At 55.2% G+C, this 25,647-nt stretch overlaps 8 protein-coding genes across 8 annotated transcripts; 3 read left to right on the forward strand and 5 right to left on the reverse strand.

Annotated features, from left to right (window-relative positions):
* Window positions 1-1,565: 1,565 nt before the first annotated feature.
* On the forward strand, window positions 1,566-3,362 carry CCM_04892 (Carboxylesterase, type B; the record flags this gene model as incomplete). Its single annotated transcript, XM_006670038.1, has 3 exons — window positions 1,566-1,823; window positions 1,900-2,218; window positions 2,242-3,362. 3 exons carry the CDS (start codon window positions 1,566-1,568, stop codon window positions 3,360-3,362), a joined length of 1,698 nt encoding a protein of 565 aa, XP_006670101.1.
* Window positions 3,363-6,081: 2,719 nt separating this feature from the next.
* CCM_04893 (YjeF-related protein) lies at window positions 6,082-7,356 on the reverse strand (the record flags this gene model as incomplete). The annotated part of the gene is made up of 7 exons (XM_006670039.1): window positions 6,082-6,184; window positions 6,247-6,475; window positions 6,527-6,623; window positions 6,855-6,949; window positions 7,006-7,071; window positions 7,159-7,267; window positions 7,345-7,356. The coding sequence occupies 7 exons, from the start codon at window positions 7,354-7,356 to the stop codon at window positions 6,082-6,084; spliced, it is 711 nt and encodes a 236-aa protein (XP_006670102.1).
* Window positions 7,357-8,881: 1,525 nt separating this feature from the next.
* Window positions 8,882-9,311, forward strand: CCM_04894 (mitochondrial ribosomal protein S16; the record flags this gene model as incomplete). The annotated part of the gene is made up of 2 exons (XM_006670040.1): window positions 8,882-8,958; window positions 9,023-9,311. The coding sequence occupies 2 exons, from the start codon at window positions 8,882-8,884 to the stop codon at window positions 9,309-9,311; spliced, it is 366 nt and encodes a 121-aa protein (XP_006670103.1).
* Window positions 9,312-9,838: 527 nt separating this feature from the next.
* Window positions 9,839-12,577, reverse strand: CCM_04895 (amino acid transporter, putative; the record flags this gene model as incomplete). Its single annotated transcript, XM_006670041.1, has 7 exons — window positions 9,839-9,850; window positions 10,014-10,621; window positions 10,672-10,831; window positions 10,885-11,465; window positions 11,565-11,707; window positions 11,781-12,126; window positions 12,526-12,577. The coding sequence occupies 7 exons, from the start codon at window positions 12,575-12,577 to the stop codon at window positions 9,839-9,841; spliced, it is 1,902 nt and encodes a 633-aa protein (XP_006670104.1).
* Window positions 12,578-14,500: 1,923 nt separating this feature from the next.
* Window positions 14,501-16,200, reverse strand: CCM_04896 (sugar transporter, putative; the record flags this gene model as incomplete). Its single annotated transcript, XM_006670042.1, has 2 exons — window positions 14,501-15,848; window positions 15,902-16,200. The coding sequence occupies 2 exons, from the start codon at window positions 16,198-16,200 to the stop codon at window positions 14,501-14,503; spliced, it is 1,647 nt and encodes a 548-aa protein (XP_006670105.1).
* Window positions 16,201-19,951: 3,751 nt separating this feature from the next.
* CCM_04897 (uncharacterized protein) lies at window positions 19,952-21,637 on the reverse strand (the record flags this gene model as incomplete). Its single annotated transcript, XM_006670043.1, has 2 exons — window positions 19,952-21,420; window positions 21,505-21,637. 2 exons carry the CDS (start codon window positions 21,635-21,637, stop codon window positions 19,952-19,954), a joined length of 1,602 nt encoding a protein of 533 aa, XP_006670106.1.
* A 541-nt stretch (window positions 21,638-22,178) lies between these two features.
* On the forward strand, window positions 22,179-22,982 carry CCM_04898 (short-chain dehydrogenase; the record flags this gene model as incomplete). The annotated part of the gene is made up of 1 exon (XM_006670044.1): window positions 22,179-22,982. The coding sequence occupies one exon, from the start codon at window positions 22,179-22,181 to the stop codon at window positions 22,980-22,982; it is 804 nt and encodes a 267-aa protein (XP_006670107.1).
* A 43-nt stretch (window positions 22,983-23,025) lies between these two features.
* Window positions 23,026-24,887, reverse strand: CCM_04899 (MFS transporter, putative; the record flags this gene model as incomplete). The annotated part of the gene is made up of 2 exons (XM_006670045.1): window positions 23,026-24,768; window positions 24,822-24,887. The coding sequence occupies 2 exons, from the start codon at window positions 24,885-24,887 to the stop codon at window positions 23,026-23,028; spliced, it is 1,809 nt and encodes a 602-aa protein (XP_006670108.1).
* Window positions 24,888-25,647: the final 760 nt, after the last annotated feature.

Here is a 25,647-nt window from a genome sequence, read left to right on the forward strand (position 1 = left end):
TTGAGCTTGTTTTTATACCTGCTGCGCTTCATCATCGTCAGCGGTCGGAAAGAATTCCATAAATACCGAATGCCCCGCCCAACCATCAGTCCCTCCTACTGCGTCACGACATGCGCCAATCTCATGGCCTGTCGCACACGATCGACTCCCAAGTATGGCTTGCCTACTCTGTAATACCCCCAACGGACAAGTTGCATTCCCTTCCTCCGGAGCGCCAAGACGTGCAGTATAGTTCATCTCGTCTATCCCGCGCTGCTGCAGTGGCGCTGTATACGTTTTTCGATAGTGCAAAGATTTTGCTGTCTCTTGCTGACCAGCCAAGATGACAAATCTCCTTGCACAATCTTTGTGTGTATTGACTAGTCAGTTATCGCTTCGTTATTGGACATGGCACACATGACATGCAAGCTGTCCAGCCGTTGTCGTTGGTCGTCAGACCCTTGGCTGAGAGTCCGCTCCGAGATCAGATGAACCCCAACCCAGCACGCCCGATCCGCCCTGCCCACATGCGGGCGGCATCGCACCACCCGCCCCAATCCCTTCTCACCAACTTGTTCCTTTTGACGTATAAATACACAACAGCCAAGTCTAGCAAAAAGGTTCCTTTTGACGTATAAATACACAACAGCCAAGTCTAGCAAAAAGGTTCCTTTTGACGTATAAATACACAACAGCCAAGTCTAGCAAAAAGGAAAGAAGAAGCTCGGCCCACTTGGTTTTTCTAACATTAAATAACGAGGGGGTGGAGAACGGCTCGATATTGTCATGCTATTTGTCCAACCACTGATGTCAGTTCGATGCATTGCAGCGATCCCCCCAGTTTGCGGGGTAGACGCATACAACCAAACCATCACACGACAGGGCTGCCCCCCGACTCTCCAACGTCTTCTTCCTGTGTGGGATAAGGCTGCAGGAAGCAACCATCTTTGCCTGCCCGCGCCGTCAAGGCTCACTTTCTCAAAATCCCCGTGTGACCTACGAGCGCGAGCTTGGCAACCTCGGGGCGGGCGGTGTAGTACGTTTTCCGATTTCCAACCTCGTCCTAACGGGTACGCAAGAGTAAACCTTGGGACTTGTTCAGTCGAAAAAAGACTTTGAAGAATACCCGTGCTTCGTTCGTCCTTTCTATGTAGAATAAGGAAACACAAGATACAACGCTGCCCCCCAGGCCCCGGGTGACAGAAGGACAATGTCCAGGTGACGAGAAAGCTGTCAATAGCACGGCGGCACAGCGTCACAGCCGCGTTGGAGAAATGCTGTACAACGTCGGGACGCGGGCGGCCCATGTCAGCACGCACACCGCATGACAGGCCCCGTTGCCGGCCGGGCGAGGGGAACATGGACGATGGCCCTGCCTGCGGTTCGTCCTTCATCGCATTTTCCTTCTATAAGTCGGGACCTTGCCTCTCCTCCTCACCCCCGCTCACATCAATGGCCCTCACGATACCCTCACTCGTGATAACTCTCCATCACAAGCAGCCCATTTCATTGTATACACACTTTTTACCTGTTGTGTGGTTTTACGACATAGACACAGAGACATCACAAACGCACAACAGATCATGATGCTCCTCAGACAACTTGCGTGTATCGCCGCCGCTTTCGGGCCAGCGTTCGCTCTCCCGGCAGACACGGCAGACTGTGCCAGCACCGGGGCGCCGCTCGTCCGCCTCGACTACGCCACGTACCGAGGCACCCGCGTGGCCGGCGGCGCCGTCGACCAGTTTCTCGGCGTGCGCTTCGCCAGGCCGCCGCTAGGTGATTTGCGCTGGCGCGCGCCCCAGGGGCCGAGCTTCGAGGACAAGGTGCAGGATGCGAGCAAGGTATGTCAACCGTCCACGCAATGGGAAAACCTGACCCATCAACACCAGAACCTTTTTGCTAACGGAGCTTCGCAAGTTTGGCCATCTCTGCATCGGCAGTGGCTGGAGCCCTCCCGGCGCCGACGTGGAAGGCGTGAGTGAGGACTGCCTCTTTGCAAACGTCTTCAAGCCGGCCCATGCCACCCCCGCATCTAAGCTGCCTGTCTGGGTCTTTATCCAGGGCGGCGGCTATGCCGGCAACTTCAACGGCAACTTTAACGGCTCGGGGGTCATCCAGCAGAGCGGCGGCAACATTGTCTTTGTCAACTTCAACTACCGCGTCGGCGTCTTTGGCTTCTTGGCTAGCGAAAACGTGCGCAACGATGGCGCGCTCAATGCTGGCCTCTTAGACGAGCGTATGCTTCTCAAATGGGTGCAGAAATACATCAGCCAGGTATGATCTTTGTACTAGAGAGGTGGTCGGATACAAGTACAAACACTGACATGTTCTTTGCGCCACAGTTCGGAGGCGACCCTAAGCATGTCGTTATTCACGGCGATTCAGCGGGCGGGGGCTCTGTCTCCTACCATATGGCCGCCTATGGAGGAAATGACAAGGAAGACCTCTTTGTAGCTGGTATACCCGAGAGTCCATTCTGGCCGACACAGCGCACCGTGGACCAGATGGAGTTCCAGTACACCCGTCTTCTAGACGATACCGAGTGCAACTCTCTCGACTGTCTTCGCAAGCTTGATGTTCACGTGCTGGCCAAGGCAAGCTTTCCCTTACCTTTCCCTGGGTCGCATACCGGGGATCCCCTGCCGTTCTGGTACTGGCTGCCTGTCATTGATGGACATTTCGTCCAGGACCACATGTATGCGCAGTTCATGAGTGGCCGCTTTAAGCGTGTGCCCATGCTCGTCGGCGATGATACCAATGAAGGCACCTATTTTGCACCCAATGCCAGCACCGAGACAGAGGTGTTGGCGTTTATGCGAGCCAACTACCCACGTCTCAAAGAGTGGCAGCTGGCACTTGTCAGCATCTTCTATCCGAAGATGGACCCCATGCCCAAGCACGCCGCCTACTTCCCGACTGCCGCCGCCGCATACGGCGATTGTACCTTTACCTGCGTGGGAAACACCATGGCCGATGCTGTAACGCTCTTTGTGGGCCATGATAAGGCGTGGAACTACCACTACAACGTCGAGGATCCGGATCAGGTTGCCCAGGGTTTGGGCGTGCCACACATTGCTGAAATTGGCGCCATCTTTGGGCCGGACAATGTCCGGGGACAGGAGCAAAAGTCACAAAGGACGACCAATGCCGCCATCGTACCTGTGACAATGGCATACTTTACCAGCTTTGTTCAATTTCTGGATCCCAACAAGAAAAGGCACCCTGGATCGCCGGTGTGGAAGAATTGGGGCGCGACTGGAGGTGGGCAGGGTCAGCGCTTGCGGCTGGTAACAAACAACACGGTCATGGAGAGTGTACCGGACGACTTGCTCAAAAAGTGTGAGCTGTGGAAATTCCTTTCCGGCAGCATGGATGTTTGAGACGCGGCGAGCAAGCGTACGGAGTGCAGGATGGTTCACCTTGTATATAGCCGCAGTGTTTACAATTGTTTTGCTCTTTGGATTGCCTTGGAATGACCAAGAGCCCTGATTTTACATGAGGATCCGAAACGTCTGGCGATAAGCATATTCACAGGTTGAGAAGAGTGTCTTGTTAGTTGCTGAAGGATCCCGCCGAGACTGTTCAGTGAATCGTGTGAGCATGTCCGTCTATAATTCCGCTGCAATTGAGCGGCTGGCTATCCGACGCCGCTACAGCCGTGAGAGAAAATATAATTTTGCTGAGAGTTGGTCATTTTTTTCGAGACAAGGCTGCAAGCGGCGGGACAGGTTTTGACCAAGGGCACGTCTCGCTGAGCTTTCCAACCTTGGCGGAAGGGTGGAGGCGTATTTGCTCCGTAATGGCAACGGCGGCCGTTTGAACGCTCGGTGAACTGGCTCCATTTTCTGTGATCCCTGTAGTTCGTTTGATTCTGGCACAAACACGAGCGTCGATTCAACTTATGTATTAGTATAGACCGGGGCATCTGGTCCGGATGGGCTTTTCAGACCCGACTTATGTTTTAGATAATTTCCATGCTCGCCAAGCTGGTAGTACCAACCGACTTATTCCCCAAAGGCGCTGGCATCATGGAGAGTCTGTCGTGACGACCATCGCGGCATGCTCTAGTGTAGGTTGCCTAGAACGACGTCGACGACAAGGTTTGTGGAAGCAAACCATTGACAGGTTGAGGAGGCATCATCGTATCAACGCACTTCGCGTTTATAGTTCCCCGGTTAAAACCAAGCCGAGACATGTGTTGTCCATGGCTGATGCTGGAGAAAAAGGTACGTGACGCGACAAGTAGTTGGCACATAATGGAATCAGTACGCGAAGACGGCTCGATAGCGGCCCTGTTTGTCAGTGCTGGGCAGATTGGTGGGGGTTGAGGCAGCGATCTGCAGCAACCTGGATCTGAGTCGGGAAGCTGAAGGATTGGGGAGGGACGGCGAGAGAATTGTTCGGGATGGCGCCTCAAAGCCGTCGGCCGGTGAAATGGAGAATACGGGAGGATGTTGAGCAACCGGCAGCAGCGTGCGTTGTATTGTGTTACTGTGGATGACGTGAGGAGAGCAGGAAAATGAAAAGAAAGTGGAATTGATGGCGGGAGCTTCGGGCGAACACGAACGTGGCTACTCCGTACCAGTCTCGAATCGTTTAGCCTAACGGCCAGAGGAAAAATCGAATTTGCTGCATTGGGAAAGCGGGCCGCCGGAGAGGAGCAGAGTGTTTAAATGTTTGTTGATAATATTGATGGCTCCAGCCTCCAGCAGATTGAAAAAGTGGCTAGAGAAAAGTGGAACCGTTCTCGGGGCTTGCCATGCCGCCCGTCGGCTCGGGCCTATCAGGTGTTGCATGGAGCTTTTGCTCCGGCCGGCCCTCATCGACGACGTCTGGACTCTCAGTCGCGTTACTTTTGCCACTGTTTTGGCCAATGTCGTTGTTCTGGCGCTCTTATGCTGCAGCTGACGTGCCGAAGACCACTGTTTCTGTCATGATGCCTACATGCTGCCTTGCTGCCCGCCTGGACGATCCCTGCTGGCTGGCTGTTCAGTGTGTCGTCGCCCAGTCTGCCCAGCACACTAGGTAGTTATCTCCCTTATTAGCTGCGCTTGGGCAGCCTTTATGTTGTAGTAAGCAGCAAGTAGCATGTTTCGGACGGCTACCTGCCTCGGAAGCTGGGAGCGTACCTACCAGTAGGTACACACCGGGCCGTGCTACCTGCTTCTCTTCTTCTCCCCTCCTCGGTGGGTGTCCTCTCATGCCTGTCGTGTGGCGAGCTCCATGCTGCCCTAGTTAGAGCTCTTCGCCCGGCCACACAATGCCCCTTCCAAAAGCCGTTGTTTGTCACTGTTGTGAGGTCTTGCGCCCCAAGGATCTCTGCTCTCCTCCCCCCATCTTCTTAGCCACATGGGGCTGTGGCGAGTCCGCTTCAACACGCCTTTGCCCTCGTCTGTTCCTCCTCCCTGTGGCTTGTAACTGCACGACGACAGCTGCTTTGGGTTGACCTTCGAGCCTGTGTCGGTGTCGATTTGCCGGAGTAGGCGTTTCTCAGCGTCCAATCGAGAAAACGAAATTTCCTCGCCTCGCGTTCTCGGCGCCTGCTACTCTCGCAAAAACTCTCGGAGCCCGTTTCAGCTCCGTTCCTCCTTCCTCAGTCTTTTTGACAACCCATCACTTCTTTGCTTCTTTGCTTGTGCATTAACAAGCTACCCCTCCACAGCCTCACCATCTCGGCCACGCGCCACCTTGCAACCTGCTCGCCCATCTACACACTTCGCGGCCCGTGCTGCCAGAAATTCCATGGGGGCGAACAAGAAAAACCACGGTCGTCAGCTACATCTCATCACCCCTAACCCTTGCGGTTTGGCCAGAGATTGTTTTGCATTTGGAGCACCCATTTCGAGATAAATGTGCACAGGCCACACGGCAGATTGCCCAGTCTGCGGAAAAGAATATCTCGTCTATGTTGCATTCTGCCATACGTACCATCCGCCCTATATCGAGTGTCCCAACGGCACAGTCTTCATCCGGAATGACATGCGAGATGGCCGGTGCCCGAGCCCCGTCTGCCCAAACAGCTTGAGAGGTGGTTGCGCTGTTATGTAGTCTGCTGCATTCCCCAAAACCGCCATCGACACGTACTCACTACTCAGAGCTTCAGAGCTTCTTCCCCGTCACGTCGACTTCGACAATCTGATCCACTCCGTCGTACTCGGGCACTTGAAGGTTGTACCTTTCGGCAATCATAGGCGACACAAAACTGGCCCGTCATTTTAGCTTCGTCCACAAGGTGTAAGTTTATCAGCGTCTTGGGCAACTCACCGGCCGCCAACAAAGTGGCGTCCCGTAAAGTGTCTAACCAAGGGCTTTGGCGCAGTCAGGCTAACGAGCGTTGTAGGCATGAAGGAGCTACCCAAGCCCGATTTTGGCGGCCCTTGCTCGATGTCCCACGACGATGGCGCGTCCACCGACGTAACGGGCTTTTGTGATTTCTGGAGAGCCTCTATCACGGCTGGGAACGGCTCTCTGACCTCTCCAGAGAAGCTAAAGCCTAGCATCCGGTTAGAGAGGGGGCTGAGGCCATTGCCACGATTCGACAAACCAAAAATGGCATCAACAATGTGATCAGTGGTTTCCGCTGCAGATTCGAAATCCTCGACGAACGGGACCTGGAGATCCTCAAGCTGCTTTGCAAGGCGCTAAGAAAACGATGAGCGACCACAAGACAATATCAAGCACTCGAATTCAAAATCATCTTTGAGCGGTACCGCCCAGACAGTAGACGACGTCTGGGGAGCTAGCGTGGCCAACGCCAGGTCAGGCCGTGAACAAAACGAAAAGGCGAATAGACACGATAGACGCATACATACAAGAAAATATACACGCAAGAGTCACCACAGACAAGTCTTTGGTGAATAAAAACAGCTTACCTGGTAAAGTTCGTTCTTGCTCCTCTTGGGGTAAAAGATGGATGGGTGGTAGCCATAGTAGAACAGATGGCGAGCGGCGACAAGACCATCTCCACCTGACGTGGATTCCGTTAGATCATACTAGACCTATGGGTGACAATCTGGAACGTACCGTTGTTTCCAGGACCACAAGCGATGAGAACCTTGCGTCCCATGCTAGGCGGATGAACCCGATAGACTATACCAACGGCGTGTTAGTTGGGGCAAGCCCAGCACGGTATCATCGTACCTAGACCGATCAAAGTCATTGCATAATATCACATACCAGCCTGGGAAACAGAGAGACCAGCTAGCTCCATGAGCTGGTCAAGGGAAAATGCACAAGTGCTCATGAGCTCCTGATCCAAAGCGGTGGCCGCCTTTGCGCCAAGAGTCTGTCGTTCCAGCCAACAAATGGCATCAGTCATATATTTCCGTCATCAAACGTTAACACCCAATTGTGATCACCTACTTTGAGAGTCATGACGGAGGTGGAGTCGAGGTGTGAATAGGCTGCTCTCCTGTGATGTGAGAGCAGAGGGATGGCGCGAGTCCCATTGCTTGCTGGCCGTGTACAGGTATAGGAAAGAGCAGGGTGTAGGCGCCTCTGGCTAGCAACCAAGTCCGCGGCCGCTATTTTAAAAAGTAATAGATATAAATATACCTAAGTATACTATACTTATAATATAGTAATATATAGTATTATATTAATAAGCTTTAAGCTTACTTAAAATAATATTATTAATATCTTATTTATCCTTCTTAGCCTTTTTAAGATATATACTATCTAAATAGAAATATGGCATCAAGAGGGGTCTCACCGGACCCCCCCCCGTATACTCCGGAACAAGACCGCGAAGAATCCCGCAAAATGTGGATAAGGTTTTCCCCTAGGTACTCTAGTTTTTCCTTACCCTATAATTAGCAGAGGTACTAGATAGGTTATTTAGCCTAATTAGTGTATAAAAATTATTATTATTATTATTATCTAAATAGTAATGTAACGGAACTGGCCCGGAGGGCTCCAGTGGCAACCAGCACTGCTACCAGCCTGCTCCGCGCCGGCCACTAGCCAGAGAGGTGCTGGGCGTAGCCTAGCCCTTGACAAGTAATAGTAATGTATTATAAGAAAATAAGAAATAAACTTATTACTATATTATAAAGAATTACTTACCTTATTATATTTAGTAATAAGTATAGAAAAAAAGGCTTATAAGGCTAAAGTAAGAGATCCTTGGTCAACAGGTTTAGGCGGACGTGACTCGGGAGGCTCAGATTAGCAACAAATGTGTGGAAATGGAGGGCTTCTTGATCTACGATTCTCTCTCGTGGGCGAGCGTAGGATCTACTCCGCTTCTGCTTCCGCGCTTAACATCAGCGAGGCCGGAGCTGGAGATTGGGACCATCTGTGGCGATCTGGTCAGCGCCCTGTTGCGCTCGCCAAGTCGAATGCGAGAAAATGTAACCGGTGGGATTTGTCGACTGTCGAGCTACAGCGATGCGGACGGCTCGCGGGGAAGGGTCGTAGATGCCCGAACCAATGTAAGAGCAGAGAGATGGCTCAAGTCCCATTGCTTGCTGGCCGTGTACTCTGGGAAGGAGCAAGGTGTAGCCACCTCCTGTAATTTGTAGTAGCTACCTACCTAGCAAGCAAGTCCGCGGCCGCTCTACTGCTTTACTTGACATTTGCGTTCGAGAGAAAGCGTTATGTAGTGCTTAATTGGGATGGGAAGCGGAACACGTTTTGATGAGACCTAGTCGTATACCACAAGGTTAATCCGAGATGGATGTCATTTCTTTTGGGCGTAATCCGATCAGTTATCGATCATTCCAGGTCCCCGGCGTGCGGCAAAACTGCTGCTCCGGGCTTCACAAATGGCAGCGAGACCAAAAGAGTGGGGCAGGCCAGACCAAGCCGCCAGCAAATCGACAGAAATCCATCAGGAGGAGCAGCGACAGATTGATTGTTTTCTTTTCAATTCCACGACACACCAACAGACCCTGTGACCATGGTGATCAAGATCCGCCTAGCGCGCTTCGGGCGCCGCAACTTTCCCATTTACAACATTGTCGTCGCGCACGCCCGGTATGCGCATCCGCCGCCCCTTGTCGTTCGCCCCCCCCCAAAAAACTAACATTTCTTTGCTCAGCACGGCGCGCAACTCGAAACCTCTCGAAGTCATTGGCACGTACGACCCGGTGCCCAAGGCCGACCCGTACGCGGCAGCCCCCGCGGCCGGCGGCTCCCGGCCGGCGCTGCACAAGGACGTCCGGCTCGACACGCAGCGCGCGCGGTACTGGATTGGCGTCGGCGCGCAGCCGACGGATACCGCGTGGCGGCTGCTCAGCATGGTCGGCGTCCTGCCGAAGAAGCAGTTTGGCCCGGTGCGCCCGCCGCCGACGACGACGGTGGACGTCAAGGATGTGCGTATCCGTTGACGCGGGCGCGCGCCGGTGGGTGATTTTTCCAACGATGGACGGACGGATTTCGAAGCCGAAATGGAAACAAGTCTGGCATGGTTGACTCGGGAACGAACGTCGACTCTGATTTTGGACAGCATGGCCATGTACAGCGGATATGGCACACGCAAAACTTTCTTGTATCACTACCTGCGACGAGCATATTCTTTTTCACACTGGCGTTGGGAACTCTGGAGAGACAAAACATGTACAAAACATAGAGGATAAATGCTGCCTCTGTATAAAAAAATACCTAGGCATATACATTCCAAATACAACTTAACTACACGTCCATGGATTGCCGTCTGGTTGTGAAGTGGACAAAGTTTTTTGAGCCATACCATCTGCAATCAAACGGCTATATTCTGCTCTACTGCGCTCGCTGCAATTATGCCAATGGCGCTGTTCAAAAGTACGAATTTGTACATGTACCCAAATCAAGTCGTAAATTCCGCGCGAGGAAAAAGTAACCAACCCAATGCAAAAGAGACGGCACTAATCGACCCTTATTCCCAGGTCTGCGTTTGCAAAACCCCATAATGTAAAACAGTGGCCGGAGCCAAAAATCTTTTCTGTACACGTTTCAACTTGCCCAAACAACCATGTTCCTCGTTAGCGAACTCTCCCAAAAGACCCGCTCTAATGCGATGTGGTGAAAAAGAGGTTCATTATTAAACAGACGGCCATGACGACAACGCCGTATATGGCCAAGACCAAGGCGGCCTTACGGATAACCTCGTGGTCAATGTGTTCAAGGTCCCAGCGCCACTTCTTGCGCCAGCGCCAGACTCCTCGAGGGCCTGAAGGACCAGGCGCGGCGGGGTTCTGCGCCAGGGCCGCCGACTCCTCAACATCTGAAGTTGAGTCTTCGAGGTCATCGTCTTCCTTGAGTAGACGCTGGTGGTGGATGCTTTCGGGGTCGCTAATCTTGTAGTAAAACAGGCCGGGCAGGATAAAGCTGATCGAAGTGGATCCAGTGCTGCCGACAAAGGCGAGCATGCGGTCCAGACTACTAACGGAAAGAGCGGTAGCGTATGCGCAGGTAAGAATGATAGTGGTGAGGAGGGCGAATCGCATATCCGACATCGGGGCGGTGCTGCCATGGTCGCCGCGGTTGGCGGTCGGCACCGGGGAGCTGGGACGACCGTTGTTATTTTGCGAGCGATTGGGGCGCCAGCCAAGGACGGCATCGAGAGAGGCGCGGCAGGGGTGGACCTGGAGCGGTATCGAGAAGAGGACGAGGATGACAATGGCTGCCTTGCCAATGGTGGAGGCAACGCCAGTAGCATCTGGACAGATTAGCAGTGACCGGAGAGGGGGTTTTGCAGAACAGGCTTACACATCATGATGATGTTTCCAACTACCGAGTTGCCGAAAGTAATGTAGCCAGTAATGGCGACGAGCAAGTAGATGAAGCCAGCAGAGCCAATGCTGCTGCCCACAACGGCAACCACGCTGCCAGGTGTGTTGTCGCCAAGTTCGTTGAGGATGGAGAACATCTGGAGCGTGTTAGCGTGAGGATAATGGACGGGTAGTGAAGGTCGGTTATTACGTTTTGATGGCATGTATAAGCAAAGACGACAACGGGCAAGGTACTTAAGGTCTGGACGGCACCGGCCCATTCAATGACGCGAATGTCGCCGGGGTCGGCGTGGACATCAGCAGCAAAGTGGTAAACGACGAGGACAATCAAGTAGCCTATGGAGACGAGGGCGACAATGCTAGTGTATTTGAGCGAGTCGAGGCGGCGCAGGAAGCTGAGGGGGATGACGAGGAGCATAAAGGCGGTGATCCAGAAATGGCGGTTGACGAGGTAGGGAAAGTTGTCGGTGTGGTTTGTGAGGCCCTGCATGACGCCGGGCATCAGGTCGCCAATGATGATCATGTAGGAGACGCCAACGCCGAAGCACTTGATGGCGATGGCGAGGTCGAAGATGACGGCGGCGTTGGGATAGGTGAGCTGGGAGAGGGCGAAGAAGGAGGCGGTGCCGCGGTCGAGGTATCGGGCGCATCGCGATTGGAGATAGAGGCCGAAGGCCGAGGTGAAGGCGGACCAGAGGATGAGGACGACACCAAGCATGATACCCATGTGCGAAAGCACAAAGGGCATTGTGAGGGTGCCAGCTCCTACGACTGTTGCATGGCGAGGGAGGGTTAGCGACGATGCGAGCTGGGGAGGCGGTGGGCTCCGGGCAGCGGGGGAGGAAGGCAAGAAAAGAGAAGATATCATACTGGTATTGAGGAGGTTGACGACGCTGCTGGCGCGCGAAGCCTTGCCCGCGTAACCGGCATCTTTACCGCCGCGTCGTCGGTGTCTGCTGTCGCGATAACCGCCAGAATTAGCTTCAACGTGGCCAACCGGATCCGGGGGGTCACTGGGATGGCGGCCGTTTTCCAATCTCCAACGAGAATGGACATGGGAAAGCCGAGAAAAGAAGAATATCGTACCTCGACATGTCGCTAGCGTCTGTATTCGAGAGCTGTGCATTTGTGATGGTTGAATAATTCGTCATAGCCGGCGCAAAGGGAGCGCCGCCTCCAAATTCAAGGTGCGAAAGTGCGCCTTGAGAGGAGGAAGAATGGGCGGGACCAGGGGAGGAGGTGGGCGAGGGCGAACGCACGGGGCGACACGACGGGGGGCACAGGTATGTGGATAAGTGGTGAATTGGGCGTCTTGAAAAAAAAAAAGCAATGTCGCGCTGGATGATGGTTTCTGATCGATGGGTTTTGGGGTCGTAAAATATAAAAGAGGTAGCGCTTGAGAGAGTCAGGCTGCTCGAGTTCGATTGGCTGGCTGAGGCTGCAATGGTGAAACAGCAGCGAGTCGGCGCCAAGGTTGCGGGTGTCGCAGGCAGATGGTGTCGTACAAAGGACTCTTTGGCAGTGACGCTGGGCAAAGCAAAGGCAAAAAAGAAAGGAAAAGAATGTAAGGAAGCAAGACAGCGAGTGAGATGGAAGAATGTGGGAAAATCAATTAAGAGGACGCAGATGATGATGTTGAGGGAGGAAAAGAAGGCCGACCACGGACAAAAACGGGGCAGGCAGCCACAAGATAGCGATCAAGTTGCTGACGCCTTTTATCGCATCTATTGTGTTTGTGGTGATGGAAAAGGCATTTTGGTCAGTTCAGCTCTTTAGGCACCGGGTTTAACCTACCTAGCCTCTGGGTTTATTAGTCACAAACGATGCCGACCCGTCGGCCGTGTTACGGTGGCGTTCGCTGATGCTGATGCCTTAATCACCATCGGGTAACGAGACATCCAGGCTGCTGTGCCCGACTCTGGCCGAGCATAACTAGCATCGAATCACGGACAAAAGACAAACGGCTGGAGCCACGTTGAATGTCTGTCGGTATTTCCGTCGCCCCAATCGCCGTGACCGGCCCTGCAGCCAAACGCCAGATGCATCAGGTACAGCTCGGCCTAATTAGTAACACATTCAGGGCGGATGGTCAGTGTCAAGGTCCGATGCTACCCATCCAACCACTCATTCCCCCATTCCCGCAGCCTGGTCACAAGAGTTGCGCCACGCAGGCGTCGAGGCTTGGAGTACATTGGACGACACATGATCACTAAAAAATTTCCCCTTTCTTCTCTGCTCTTACATACTATCTTCCAAAAAGATAAGCAGAAACAAGATGCCGACAACGCCGACATGGTGCTTGAGTGGGTGTCGCCGCCTCACCATCGCTGCGCAAAACAACCACAGCTTGTGTCGTACAACCATCGCCCTCACGAGCATCAACCCCAGCTAAAATCACACACAATTCATACCCGAAAATCAAGTTGGAATTCATTAGGGTTACAAAAATATGCCAACGCACCCGCCAAGGGCTTGGCAGCTTTGCACACCACTATCAAATATGAAGCTTACATCACAGCAGACTCCCCAAGTGCATGGCAACGATGAACAATTGCACTGACGACACCCTCAGAAAGCGTCTGCAACTGCCAGTTCGTGCTGCTATGGTTTGCTTTCCCCCACGCCCCGGCCTTCTAGCTTGAACATATCACCCACAATACCCCGAGAACACCCATCACGGGCTTGACCAGACCGCCCACCTCGTCGACGACCCCTCGCTGTCGTCGTAGTAGCCGCGGCTGCCACTAGATGGACGTCGCGAGCTGCCATATCGGCGGCATGTCGTCGTCCTCGTCGTGGTAGGTCAGGGTGCGGCGGACTGGGAGCGGCAAGGCCAGACAGTCCGGCCAAAATGGCGGCGTTGACAGTCTCAGTGCGCGTTCTGGGCCTGCTTTCATCTCCTGCAAGAAGGTCAGCGAAAGAGCAGCGCACCGGCGCCAGTCGACGGGCCAAACGCAGACTGCGAGGGACTGAGGCAGATGAATGACATTGCCAGTAAGTATGCGGCGAAATGTTTCACTTGGTTAGTTACTTTGCCGGGTTGTTAAAACGGGAGTTTACGAGGCAGAATATGGAAATTCTGGAGGGTAATATGAGCTTCGAGTTTACCATCTGGAGTATTGCTACGGAGGGTAAGGCAAGTGAGGCTCAGGGTCGATGTCTTCTAGTTCTTACAACAGAGTTGCAGCAGACCTACCTTTCCTTCCATGCCCTTCAATTCGCTTAGAAAATTTATCATTTTTAATTTTCCCTCCAAATTCACAGGTGTTCGTGTAGTCGGCTGCAGCACCCCATAAAACAGGTTGGAGCAGTACAAGGTTGTAAGCGCCGCCACTCATGACCTCTTCGCCCACCTGGGTCCATACTACTACGTGTTCTAACAATATTCCTCTGGGGTTCGGGTTTAGGGCACTTGTCGTCAGCTATCCATACCTGTGTCAAGGTAAATCATTTTTCCAACCGGGGACTTGCCATCAGCTTCATAATTAGTCTCCAAAGAGTTGTGGGTGCCGCCACTTGATAGGTGTCTGCGCCTCTGTTACGGCCTGGACCATCTAGACGAAAGCCGACGGCTAATTAGTAGGCTATGTTCGGATAAATGCTCAAGTTAAGAGCTCCTCTGATTTCGCATCCACTGCTTATTGTACAAATATGGTTGAAAATCATTCTCAATTGGTATCGTTGTAGAAAAGCACTATAAATTTCATTTAAATGACTCCACCCACAGAACTGTCGCCCAAGATGGCAAATGACAGACAGCGTCGGACATGAGCAGCTTCTCCGACCTAAACGTGGAAAGAATACGTTTACTGCTTATTAGGGATAACTTCGTGTTGTTCAATCGGAGGGGTACGCGGCTTCTCAATCTCTGAAATCTTGGCCGCAGCCTCAATGTCACCGTGTTCAGCCCTGCGCATGGCGCTAGTGACAGCATGAGTCTTCCAGGCCGGCGTGCCCATGTACGGAATACCCTTGGGGTCCTCAAACATGGCCTCAGTTTCTTCAAGGGTCTTGCCGGCCGTTTCGGGAAAGGTAAAGTATACGTGAACGAAAGCAGCCACGTTGAAGACGGCAAAGACAATGTAGGCCTTCCACGCAATGTTGGCAAAAGCGGGAGGCGTGAAAAGGCCGAGCGCAGTGTTGAAAGCCCAGTTCCCAGAAGTGGACAGAGCAACGCCCTTGCTGCGAAGACGGAGGGGGAACAGCTCAGGGGGATAAGTCCACGAAGCGGGACCCCAGGTGGGAGCAAACGAAGCGACGAAGAGATAGGTTCCGGCAATGAGAACCTTGGCGGGGGCACCAGAGACCCTCATCGACAGGACATCTTGCTTACGGTCAGCTTTGGGGATAATCTCGGCGTGCGTCGCCAGCAGGCCAGCATTCATAAACATCCAGAGGCCCATGAGGGTGGAACCGACGAGCATGGTCTTGCGGCGACCCCATCTGTCTGCCCAGAGCAGCGCAGGGACAGTCATGAAGACATTGATAATGTACTGAATGGAGGAGGCGAGCAGGTTGGCGTTGCCGACGTACCCCGCCATTTCGAAAATGTAGGTAATGTAGTACATCATGACGTTCATGCCGCAAAGCTGAGACCAAATCTGGGTAAAAAGGCCAATGACGGTTCGGTTGAGCATCTGTGGCTTGAAGAGATCGAGGTAGGTCACATTGGCGTGGCGGCGCTCAAACTCGCACATGTCTTTGATGTCCTGCAGTTCGTACGAGACAAAGGGGTGGTTGGGATCGCCCTGGCCGTGGACGAGGGTGAGAACGCTGTGGCACTCCTCCCAGCGGTCCTTGCGCGCAAGCCAGCGGGGGGATTCCGGGAGTGGCATCATCATGAAGAAGAGGAAGATGGCGGGGATCATCTGAAGCGCCCATGGGACACGCCAGTTGGCGGTAGTATGGTCGTTCCACTCATTCTTGCCAATCTGGGCGCAGCCGTAGGAGATGTAGTACATGATGAGAATGCCCCAGGTAATGGCCCATTGCTGGAAACCAATGAAGCGCCCACGCTTGGAGGGGGGCGAGATCTCGGCAATGTAGACGGGGACCTGCGCAGACTCGATACCGACAGAGAGACCATTGACGATACGGCCGAAAATGAGCATGCCCTGGTTCTGAGAAGCCGAGCAAAGAATAGAGCCGATAACCCTAGCAATGTGTTAGGCGGTCTTTTGTGTACTTGATTAGGAGCATGGGCCTACCAAATAACAGCGCCAATCATGATGGACTTTTTACGGCCGAGGCGATCAGAAAGAATACCTGAGATGAGGGCGCCGAGCCAGGAGCCAGCAGCCATCGAGGCAACAATACCGCCCTGGGTGAGCGGTCTGGGACCGCTGCATGGTTCCTGCGTAAAGGGAGGGCCCTTGGGGCCGTCGTTGAAGTAGCAGTTGTAGGATTGCTCGCCGAGCTGGGCCGACATGGACGAGATATCAAAGCCGAACAGGGCGCCTCCGACGACGGAGACGCCTGCAATGACGTACAGGTTGCCAATGGGCATGATGGAGAACTAGCCAGCCTCGCCTGGAGGTACGAGGTTTCACTCGAGTGGGAAAGCTGTCGGCGTCCGTCAAGGAGTCAACAACATGCGACGAGGGGAGAAAGCCAAGGCACGAAGCTTGGTCTAGGAAGAGGGGTGGGAAGCGGGCGCTCTTTTATAGCATAGCAGGTAAGTAAAAAGAGACAGGGGTCGAGAGCAGGCGATCAGCGAATAGACTCTCACGCGGACGACGACGACCGGGGGGGCGGTTCCCAATGGTGCGTGAGGCTAGCCACACCTACTGGTGCTTGACGACATCTAGCTTCCATTTGGAAAAGACGCGCGCGGGCAGCTGGAGCAGGGGATCCATGAATGGCCGAGCCTAGCACAGGTTTAAGCCGACTCTGGGGTGATGGGTGCATTTGGGAGTGTCGAGATGGTGTGGGACGGTGTATGTTAGTGTGGTGGTGGTGGTGTGGTGGTGTCGGGCCAAAGCCAAAGACAACTAGCCAGCCTGGCTTTTATTAATGATAGATGTCATTAGACTATTGAGGTGACAACAAAGCCGGCCGGTCGACGCTTGTTGATGCTTTCGGTAGCTCGTAGCTGTGGTATTGTTGTTTTGGCGAGTATGCGACCCCTCTCAGCCTTTTTTCTGTTGCGACTCCACCAAAATTAGAATCCTCCTCCCACACATACATAACTGTCCAAGGTTATTATCAGCCGCCATTATTCCTCGGCCTCGAAGCGGGAGATTGCATCAAGTTTACTGGTACTTGAGCTCTTGAAACATGTACGATGCTAACGAGCCCATTCTCGAGCAAGATTTTCACGGACACCATGGAAGCCCGAGTGTCAGCGCTGTGTAAACGACGGCGCTCTCGAGAACCTGGTGACACCTTTGTACGACAGGCCCGCGCCGTATTCTCACCGAAAACTGCAAGCATGCCCGTCGCCTGTCTGTTCCACACATGCAGTTCACCGGGCGCTGGAAAAGCAAGGCCTAGCCAAAGCTTGGGGGCCGTTCTCAGCATTGGACAACTTTTGCGGCGACCGGGGGGCGTGGCAAGCCACAAGGAGGGGGAGGGAGCGATCGACGAGCCGAAATGCTCACGACGTGGAGTGCATGCCGCCGAGAATTAGGCCGTTTGAGCAGCCAGAACGACAAGGAGACAGCAACGGCGCATTGAACCTGTACGCTTGGGATAGCGTCAGAGGCGCTCTCCAGAGTTGCCCGGCTGTTTGTTTCCACATATTGCATACACTGGTGTCTGGCCTGCGGCCCCTGCTGGAATGCCGACTCCTTTGTTTGTTACCTCAACTGTTGCGGATCATCTGGTGATCGTCGCTGCGGGGGAGGAGACTTGCCCAAAAACGTGGTCCGAACCCCTAGCGGCTCTACGAACTCGCCAAAGGGACTTGTAGAAGAAGCCTTTTTCATTTACCTTGAAGATTTCCTGCTTTTCGCCAGAGCCTGCTTGGCTTTCATCAAACCCTCAATGTTTGTATCGCGAGAGAAAAACCCACCACATCGGCCATCGCTCTCCACCATGGCGTAAGCCACCGCGTCAAGCTGGGTTGGGACGACGGCGTTTTCTTTTTCGCCAGCTACGCCCGGGCCCGTCTTGGCAGAAAACTGTTGTTTCGGCTCCGGTTCGCCAGAACCAAGAGAGGATGCTGACGGGACTGGTCATATACAGGTCATTTCAAGCTCAAGTGGCCGACTAGCAGAAGAAAGTTGGGCTGTCATGGCACCAAGGACACATACAGCCATTATGATCCAGCGTTTAGGCTTCAGACAAGGCTCCGGCTAACTTATAAAAGTGCTACCAACAGACCCTGAATCACTTAACTATTGGTAAGTACGAATTGTGGACTGCAGCCGAAATTGACTCTCTACCCCGGATTTCTCGCAAGACAGCATGCCATGTTTTACTTGTCGCCTCCGGGACGGCGACCCCCGTGCTCATTATTACGCAGGCCCTTCCACGTACTGATCTAAAGACTATATGCGATTCCCTTCACTTGTACCATGACACATTTCATCCGCCACCGACCACAGAGACGTTCCAATAATAACTGGCCCTGTTATCAGCACCAGTCTGGACCCACAAGCTGCTCAGGTGCTTCCCTCCGGCTTCAATTGTGCCGCTTGACTTCCGAGGCTGGTAATAATCAAACACACCACCGCCGCACCCGGCCCGCCGTTGTGTCCTTCACGGATCCTGTCCAGCCACATATCCACAGTAGGTCCGATGGATGCAACTTTGCTCCGGGCCAATGCCCTACTTGCCTGCAAGCCTTATTACATATCCGCACCAAACAAATGACAGATGCTGGTCGGCGCAGGACCCCGCACGAAACTTTGCTCGACAAACGCTGGTGCACTCGGAGAGGCGGTTCATAGTGTCCTCTCAGCATACGAGGCTATCAGCCGGTATGTGCTTTTCGGTGGCGGAGCTGGCTGGCGCGCCCATCAAGCCACTGGAAATAGTGTCTCATATGTAAACCCCGACGGAGCCAGACGCCATCATCGTTGCAAATCGCAAAGAGCCCTTTACAACAGGTTTCTCGACCATTTTAGAGAATTTTTCTCACCCGGAACCCTGGACGACCAAAGTCCAGGCGCACGATGGAACGTCGTTTATCAAGGGCCATTTTTAGCTGTTGGAGTAGCCCAATTGTCGCTCTCGGGCTAATACAAAGCGAGATCAAGATCACCAGTCACGAGGCGTTTTTGGGGCGGCCACCTCCAACTAGGCCCGCCAACCCGCGTGCCCGCCAGCCAACAGAAAGGGATGGCTTTGGTGGCGTCGAGTGAATGGCGGGGGGCATCATCCACCCTGAACATTCTGCTTTGCTCATAATATCCGGGCAGTGGCTCCGAAAGGAACGTTGTATCGTACCAAAACAAGGGCAGGCAATTCGGGCAATTCGCAAGGGCATTGGGGACCCACGGAGGGAATGCCTTGTACTTTTCACCAGTTCTGCTTTGCAATTCTGACTACAAGCGGCAACCTCGCACTAGATTTCCCACGGGCCAATTGGTCCTGAGGCACCCAGTCCTAAGTATGGAGACGCATTAAGAATTCGCAACTCTTCCTGGATGCGATTCTCTCGCGTGCAATTCCTCTTCTGTCCCATTCTCACGTTCTACCTTGATACCGAGATCGGGAACGCAATGCGCCGGCTAGCCGCAGCCAGTGGAGTGAAACAAATTACCCGTGGGGTAATAGGGACGAAAAGGAGCTCACAAAAGAAATTCGGATGTCAAAACACCCGCGACATCTTTTTTTCTTATCATCACTCCGCAGCCCATCAGGCTACGCCTTTTGCAGCATTGGTTGATGGCCTGCTTCGCTGTGGTGTCACGCGAGGGACTTCATCAGCACCCAAATCCAAGTTCGGATGGAAGCCGAACGATCTAGAGACATTCACTTCCGGGGTAACTGGTCTAGCCTTGTTTCTGTTTATGTGTCATGTATGTCTTTGCCGTTTTGCATGAATCGTGCAGAATCTGAAATTTTGGAAAAATAAGGGTGTGGGAGTTTGCCGGGCAGGCTCACCCGGCACCAAGCCCCAGGGCGATATCTGGTAGGCGCAATCGCACGACCTGGTACAAACAAAGTGACAGTATCTATTCATGGCTTCTTCCAACATGGAGGGCCTGGAGTCTGTTTCATCTGCCGGTGAGAACAGCTGACGCTTGCATATTTCGAGCTGCTGCCAAGATGCCAATCTCGTCTGTGGCTTTTCCGCCAGATTTCCATGCTCACTCATCCCGACAATCCCACTCCACCCACCTCCGAATCACCTCGTCCACCTTTCGAGCATCCTCTCTCGTCGTGCCCACCTCGAACCACTCCCTGTGATCCCTACCGCAGGCCTTGCACGTCTCCCTTTCCGCCCGGAGCCCCATGCCGGTGAGCTCAATATGCACCAGCCGCTCCACACGCTTGGCGTGCGGCGTCATCATGCCTGCCGCCGGCGCCGGGGGCGTGTCGCCGCTCCCACGCCGAGGACGGCCTGGGGACGGCGTCGGCGTGGACGAGGACGTGTACGGGTAGTACCGCAGGACCTCGACGTCGTACCCGCACTGGCGCTGCCACTGGTTCATCCGCCGCTGCACGTTGGCGGCGCGGCCAATCTTGAGCAGCATCGTTTGTTTGCCCGGCCGGCCGTCGCGGTGCGACTGCGAGGCGTAGCGGGAGACGGCGTCGCTGGCGCGGCGGCCGCGCGCGGTGGATGGCGGCGGAGGGGCGAGCAGCGACCGTGCGGCTTCGACGGGAGCCCGTTGGTGCTGCTGGTCGCTGGCATCCGAGTCCTGCACGAGCCAGAACATGTAGATGTAGCCGGGCTCGTCGGATTCGGCGACGGGCCGCACGAGCTCGGCCATGAGCAAGGCTGCCGTAGCGGCATCGACTGAGTCGGGTATGACGGTCTTTAGTTGCGCTGTGATGGAGGTCTCTGACCTGTAGCTTTTGGCAGGTGACGGCAAAGGCGGCTGATACGAGGGTGGTCGAGGGCGATTCGAGTATGCTGCTGGGGATGGTCGCTGCGGCTGATAGGTCGGCATCGGCTCCTGCTGGTATGGCTGATTTGAGGGTCTTGCTGGCTTTGGCTTTTCTGCTGGCTCATGGTCGACCTGCTGAATCGGAATGCTAAAGCAGCAGCAAAATTGGAGCTGGCTCGTCTTCTTCTTCTCCCTTTTGTGCTGCTGCGGCCTAGGGGGTCGCCCCGGTTTCCCCTGATATCCCGGTGGATAGATGGTGGCGTCCTCGCGTCTACCAAGCGGCTTCCTTGCAGGCCTGCCAGCGGTGGTGTGCTTGTCGCCAATGTCCACCAAGCCGAGCCGGTCGGCCAGCGTGTCGAGGCTGGTGCGTTCCTCGCGAATCGTCGGCACCGCTCCCCCCTTTGGCCCCGGGCTAGAGCGTGCCGAGCGGCTCGCCTGCTCCTTGTGCTGCCAGCAGTAGAAGTTCTCCTCCGCAGGGTCGTCGTCGGAGAAGGCGGTCAGGCGGGGTCTGCCTGCGTCGGGGCGCGCGCTCAGCGGCCGGCGGCACGGACGGCCAGCCGAGGTGATGCCGCGACATGTAGACTTGGGGTTCTTGGAGTCGGAGCGCGCGAGCAGCGACTCGGGCGTGTTTGCGACAAACGGCATGAAATACGGCGGGTGCACACAGCGGAACGGTAGCGTGCGTGCGTCGGGTTTGGAGGGGGAAAGCCCGTCCCAACCACCTGTGGCTGTAGGCTATCTCATTTGCAGCGGTAGAAGTCGCTGAATTAAAAAAAAAACGCGACGATGAGATGAGAGACACAAAATTTGACCGTCTGAACGAAGATGCCTTTCTAAACAGAAATCGGGGCAGAATTGAAGAAATGTGAATGAGTTGGGTTCTGGTGGAGGCGAGGTTGGTTGCCTGCGGGCGAGCCCAAGTGTGGCTGGGCCGTGGCGCAGCATCATGCATGACCTGCGCAACATGAACACCACGGAGCTTGTGCGGGGCAGCGCAAGGTCGGAAAGAGCACAGGAACTGCCCAACCGAAATAGAGTCCAACACTTGATTCGCCGGGACGAGCCCGGACGATCCACGAATACTCTGTCATCACCCGCCACAGCCTCACCATCCGTGTAACGCGGTTCTTCGCCCATCCGCTTGTCGTTGTGCCCTATGCCTCTCAATACCAATCATCCTGACAAGAACATATTCATGTTTCAAAGTGACGGTCCGGCTTTGTGTTCGTAACTCCGTACCTCGTTATCGTCTGAATTAATCAACTCCGCCGCCGCATCTCCGCTCGCTTGTTGGACGGCGGCGACAGTGGGTCCCGAGCGGCGCCGCTAGTCCTAGAAAGCGCCGCCCGTCGCCGCTCAGACAGACGAGACAGCCGTGTAAGTGACCATAAATACAACGACTGCTCCTGCTTTTCCCAAGATCCAACTCACCATCTCAAAAACGTTTCCATCCCGACATCCCATTAGCCCACTACACAATCCAACAATGTCCAAGTACAACAAGCTCGAGGGCACCCGCGTCCTCGTCCTCGGCGGTAGCTCTGGCATCGGCTACGCCGTCGCTGAGGCCGCCCTGGAAAGCGGCGCCACCGTCTACATCAGCAGCTCCAGCCCTGCAAAAGTAGACGCCGCCCTCGCCCAGCTCCACGCCCACGCCGGTGTCGTCCGGCGCGAGCCGCTCGCCTACGGCCGCGCCTGCGACCTCGGCGACCCGGCCGCCACCGAGCGCAACCTGACCGCGCTGCTCGACTGGGCCACCGACGACGGGACCAAGCCGCTCAACCACGTCGTCTTCACCGCCGGCGACGCGCTGCCGCAGACGCCGCTCTCCGCGGCGACGGCCGACGGCATCCTCGCCGGCTTCCACGTGCGCGTCATCGGCGCGCTGCTGCTCGCCAAGCTGCTGCCGCGCTACACGGCCCGCTCGAACAAGACGTCGTACACGCTGACGGGCGGCAGCCTGGCGGCGCGCCCGGCGCCAGGCATGGCCCTGGTCACAGGCCTCGCCGCCGCCATGGAAGGCTACGCGCGCGGCCTCGCCGTCGACTTGGCGCCGATGCGCGTCAACGTGGTGCAGGCGGGCGCCGTGCGCACCGGCCTGCTGGGGGACGACCCGGATATGCTGGCGCTGTTTGCCAAGGACACCATTACGGGCACGGTGGGACGACCGGAGGAGATTGCAGAGGCGTACCTGTACCTGATGAAGGACTCGTTCATCACGGCGGCGGTGATTGAGTCGAGCGGGGGCCGCAACGTCGCCGCGAGGCAAGAGGTGTCCGAGTTCAACTAGTAATAGACCACGATAAATGTAGGCAATATTCAAACACATTTAGTCACTCTGGAATCACGATGCCTTGGCCGTCGTCTGCGACAGCCCAGTCGCCGCAGCGCTTCAGCAGGCCCCTGGCGCCGTAGTCTTTGCCCGCGCGAACGTCCTCCTCGCGCATGCGAATGTGGAACTTGAACCCGATGAGGAACCTTTTCCCCATCAGGCCCAGCGAACTGTGCGCCTGCATGCTAAACGCCGCCAGCACCTGGAGATCCGACCGCAGCGCCGTGTCCCGCCTCGCGTCCGCCGACGGCTGGTGGTGGTGGTGGCCGGCGCCGGGACACAGATACTCCATGATGAGCACGCGCGTGCTCACAAACAGCGCCGCCGTGGTGTGCGCGAGCATAAACGACGACGCCGGGCCCGCGCGGCTCGCGTCGCGGAGCAGCTGCACCGTGTTGCGCGCCGCGCGCACGGCGTGCGGCCACTGCGCGGCCACGACTGCGGCATCGTCGTCGCAGCGCAGGGCTCGGTGGTGCAGGAAGATTGTGCTGACGCTCAGCACGGCTGACAGCCACACGACGTACGGCACGTCGCCGGGCTTGGCCAGGGATACATCCGACGCGCAGCCGGGCAGGAGCAGGCGGATCTGCACCAATTGCTCAATGAGCGCGTCCAGCGCGGCCGGCCTCTCCTCGTCTGCGTCCTGCATGTATACTTGCTCCGTGACACGGCCCAGCAGCACATACGCCAGAAGAACGTAGTGCAGCATTGTGCACGCGCCAGCGTGTCTTCCGTGCTCCCGCACACGCGCAATCAGGCGGTCCAAGTCATTCGTGTACATCAATGCCGGCCCATCTACGGCGGTCTGCTCCGCGAGCAGCCCCTGGAAGCAGTCTTCGCTCATGGGGAAGTGGACCACGAGGCAGCGCTCGTCCACGGCGTGCACCATGCCGATCGGGTAGCACAGGCCGCGGTCGAGGATGAAAAAGGCCCAGACCACGCGGCGGCACTCCTCGCGCTGGACGGGCCCGTCCAGGCCGCGGACGGAGCCGAGGTACTGCACCAGCGTCTCGTTGTCGCGCGCGTCGACCTGGTGGTAGCCAATGACGGCGGCCTTGCGCCACGCCTCGCCGAGCAGCATCCACGTCACCGGGTAGTCGCCCTGCTGCAGCGCGGCAAAGACGAGCAGCACCGCGGCCTGCAGCGTCTGCAGGGGCTGCTCCTCGGTCGGCAGCGACTTGCGGAGGGCGTCGCGGGCGAGGCTGCGCCAGTGCGTCTGGTTGGCCCGGATCGGCGCGCTGGGGTGGCCGCTCGCGGCGACGGTCAAGACGGCGAAGAGAAGAGCGGGCGAGATGCCGTCGGCGCCGCAGGCTTGTAGGCGCGAGACCAGTTGGCGTTTGTGCAGGATGGGGAGGTTGGGGTAGAATCGTTCGAAAAAGACGTCGACTAGGTCAAGGATCACGTCCAAAGACGGGACGGCCGGCTCCGAGTCTGATTTGGGGCTCGCATTCTCCGGTGTAGGCAGCCCTTGAATTGTCTCCGTCATTGGTACGATATCAGGACCAAGCTCAAACCACGAAGGCGCCTCTGTAAAAGCCACGGGGGGCACGCTCGCGTTGCCGGGAAGCTGGCCGGACGCGAGGCCGGACGCTGGCCAGCCGGGCACATCTGTCAGCACCGCATCCAGGTCCTCCGCGGCGAACCAGCCATCTCCGGCAAACGTTAGCTGCACGTTGGTGGGCGGCGGCGTGTATACGCAAATGCCGCCACGCTTCAGACAAGGAGTGCATGCTGGCCGTGTACCCTACGATTATTGTGAGCGCAGTTCTCCTCCAGAGAGCGATGCTGTACACTGACATTGCATTTTTTCTTTCTGGCACGACAACCGGAGCAGACGTCTTTTGATTTGGCCGGAAAGGACATTTCGTCTGTGCTTGCAATTCGGGTGTTTGAAGTTATCCGTTTGCGATGGCCTCATCTGAGTATGCTTAACTCCCGATAGCGTCACGTGACACTTTATCGTGATTTGAACATTTCTTCGACGTAAAGGGAAGTAATCCCTATTTTTAACGTGTCGGAACATTATGATTACTGGCTCTTGCAGTTTAATTTATGCTATGACTTGCCCTTATCGCTTAGAGCTGGCTAGCGAGGGTTGATGTTGTTGGACACTACCAACTTGTAAACGCCGATGTGACTACATTAAACCAAGCACTACACGAAACATTAAATCCTGTTTCTCTCGAGAATCTATTTAATCTTTTTGGAATTCTTTCTTTCTTTGCTAGATTTTCCTTTGTCAACATGTTTTTTTCTGCTTTCCTAGAAGCCTCTACGATAACAACTGGTTCAGATTGTGCAGGACTTGGACGCCCAACGCCCTCCCAGCAGTCTTGTACACTCGTGCCATTCCTGGACGGGAACTCGATTCCCCTGGCTGATGATGAGCACGAGAGTGGAAAATGAATACTTTAAATCATGTGAATACTATTATTAGGTGCAAGGCTGCCGTAGAGCCCGCCGCTGTGTTTCACTGCCTTGTCCTGCTTAGACTTGCGAGCGTGGAATGGAAGACATTAGCCTGATCAGATTGAGAAAGCTATAATGGACTCACTCCGATGTTGAAACTGAAACTTGGTTGAATTCAATATTTTCTATAGGTGTACGGAGCTCACTCCATCGG

The sequence above is a fragment of the Cordyceps militaris genome (assembly GCF_000225605.1).
Source record: "Cordyceps militaris CM01 unplaced genomic scaffold CCM_S00003, whole genome shotgun sequence".
Classification (NCBI taxonomy): domain Eukaryota; kingdom Fungi; phylum Ascomycota; class Sordariomycetes; order Hypocreales; family Cordycipitaceae; genus Cordyceps; species Cordyceps militaris.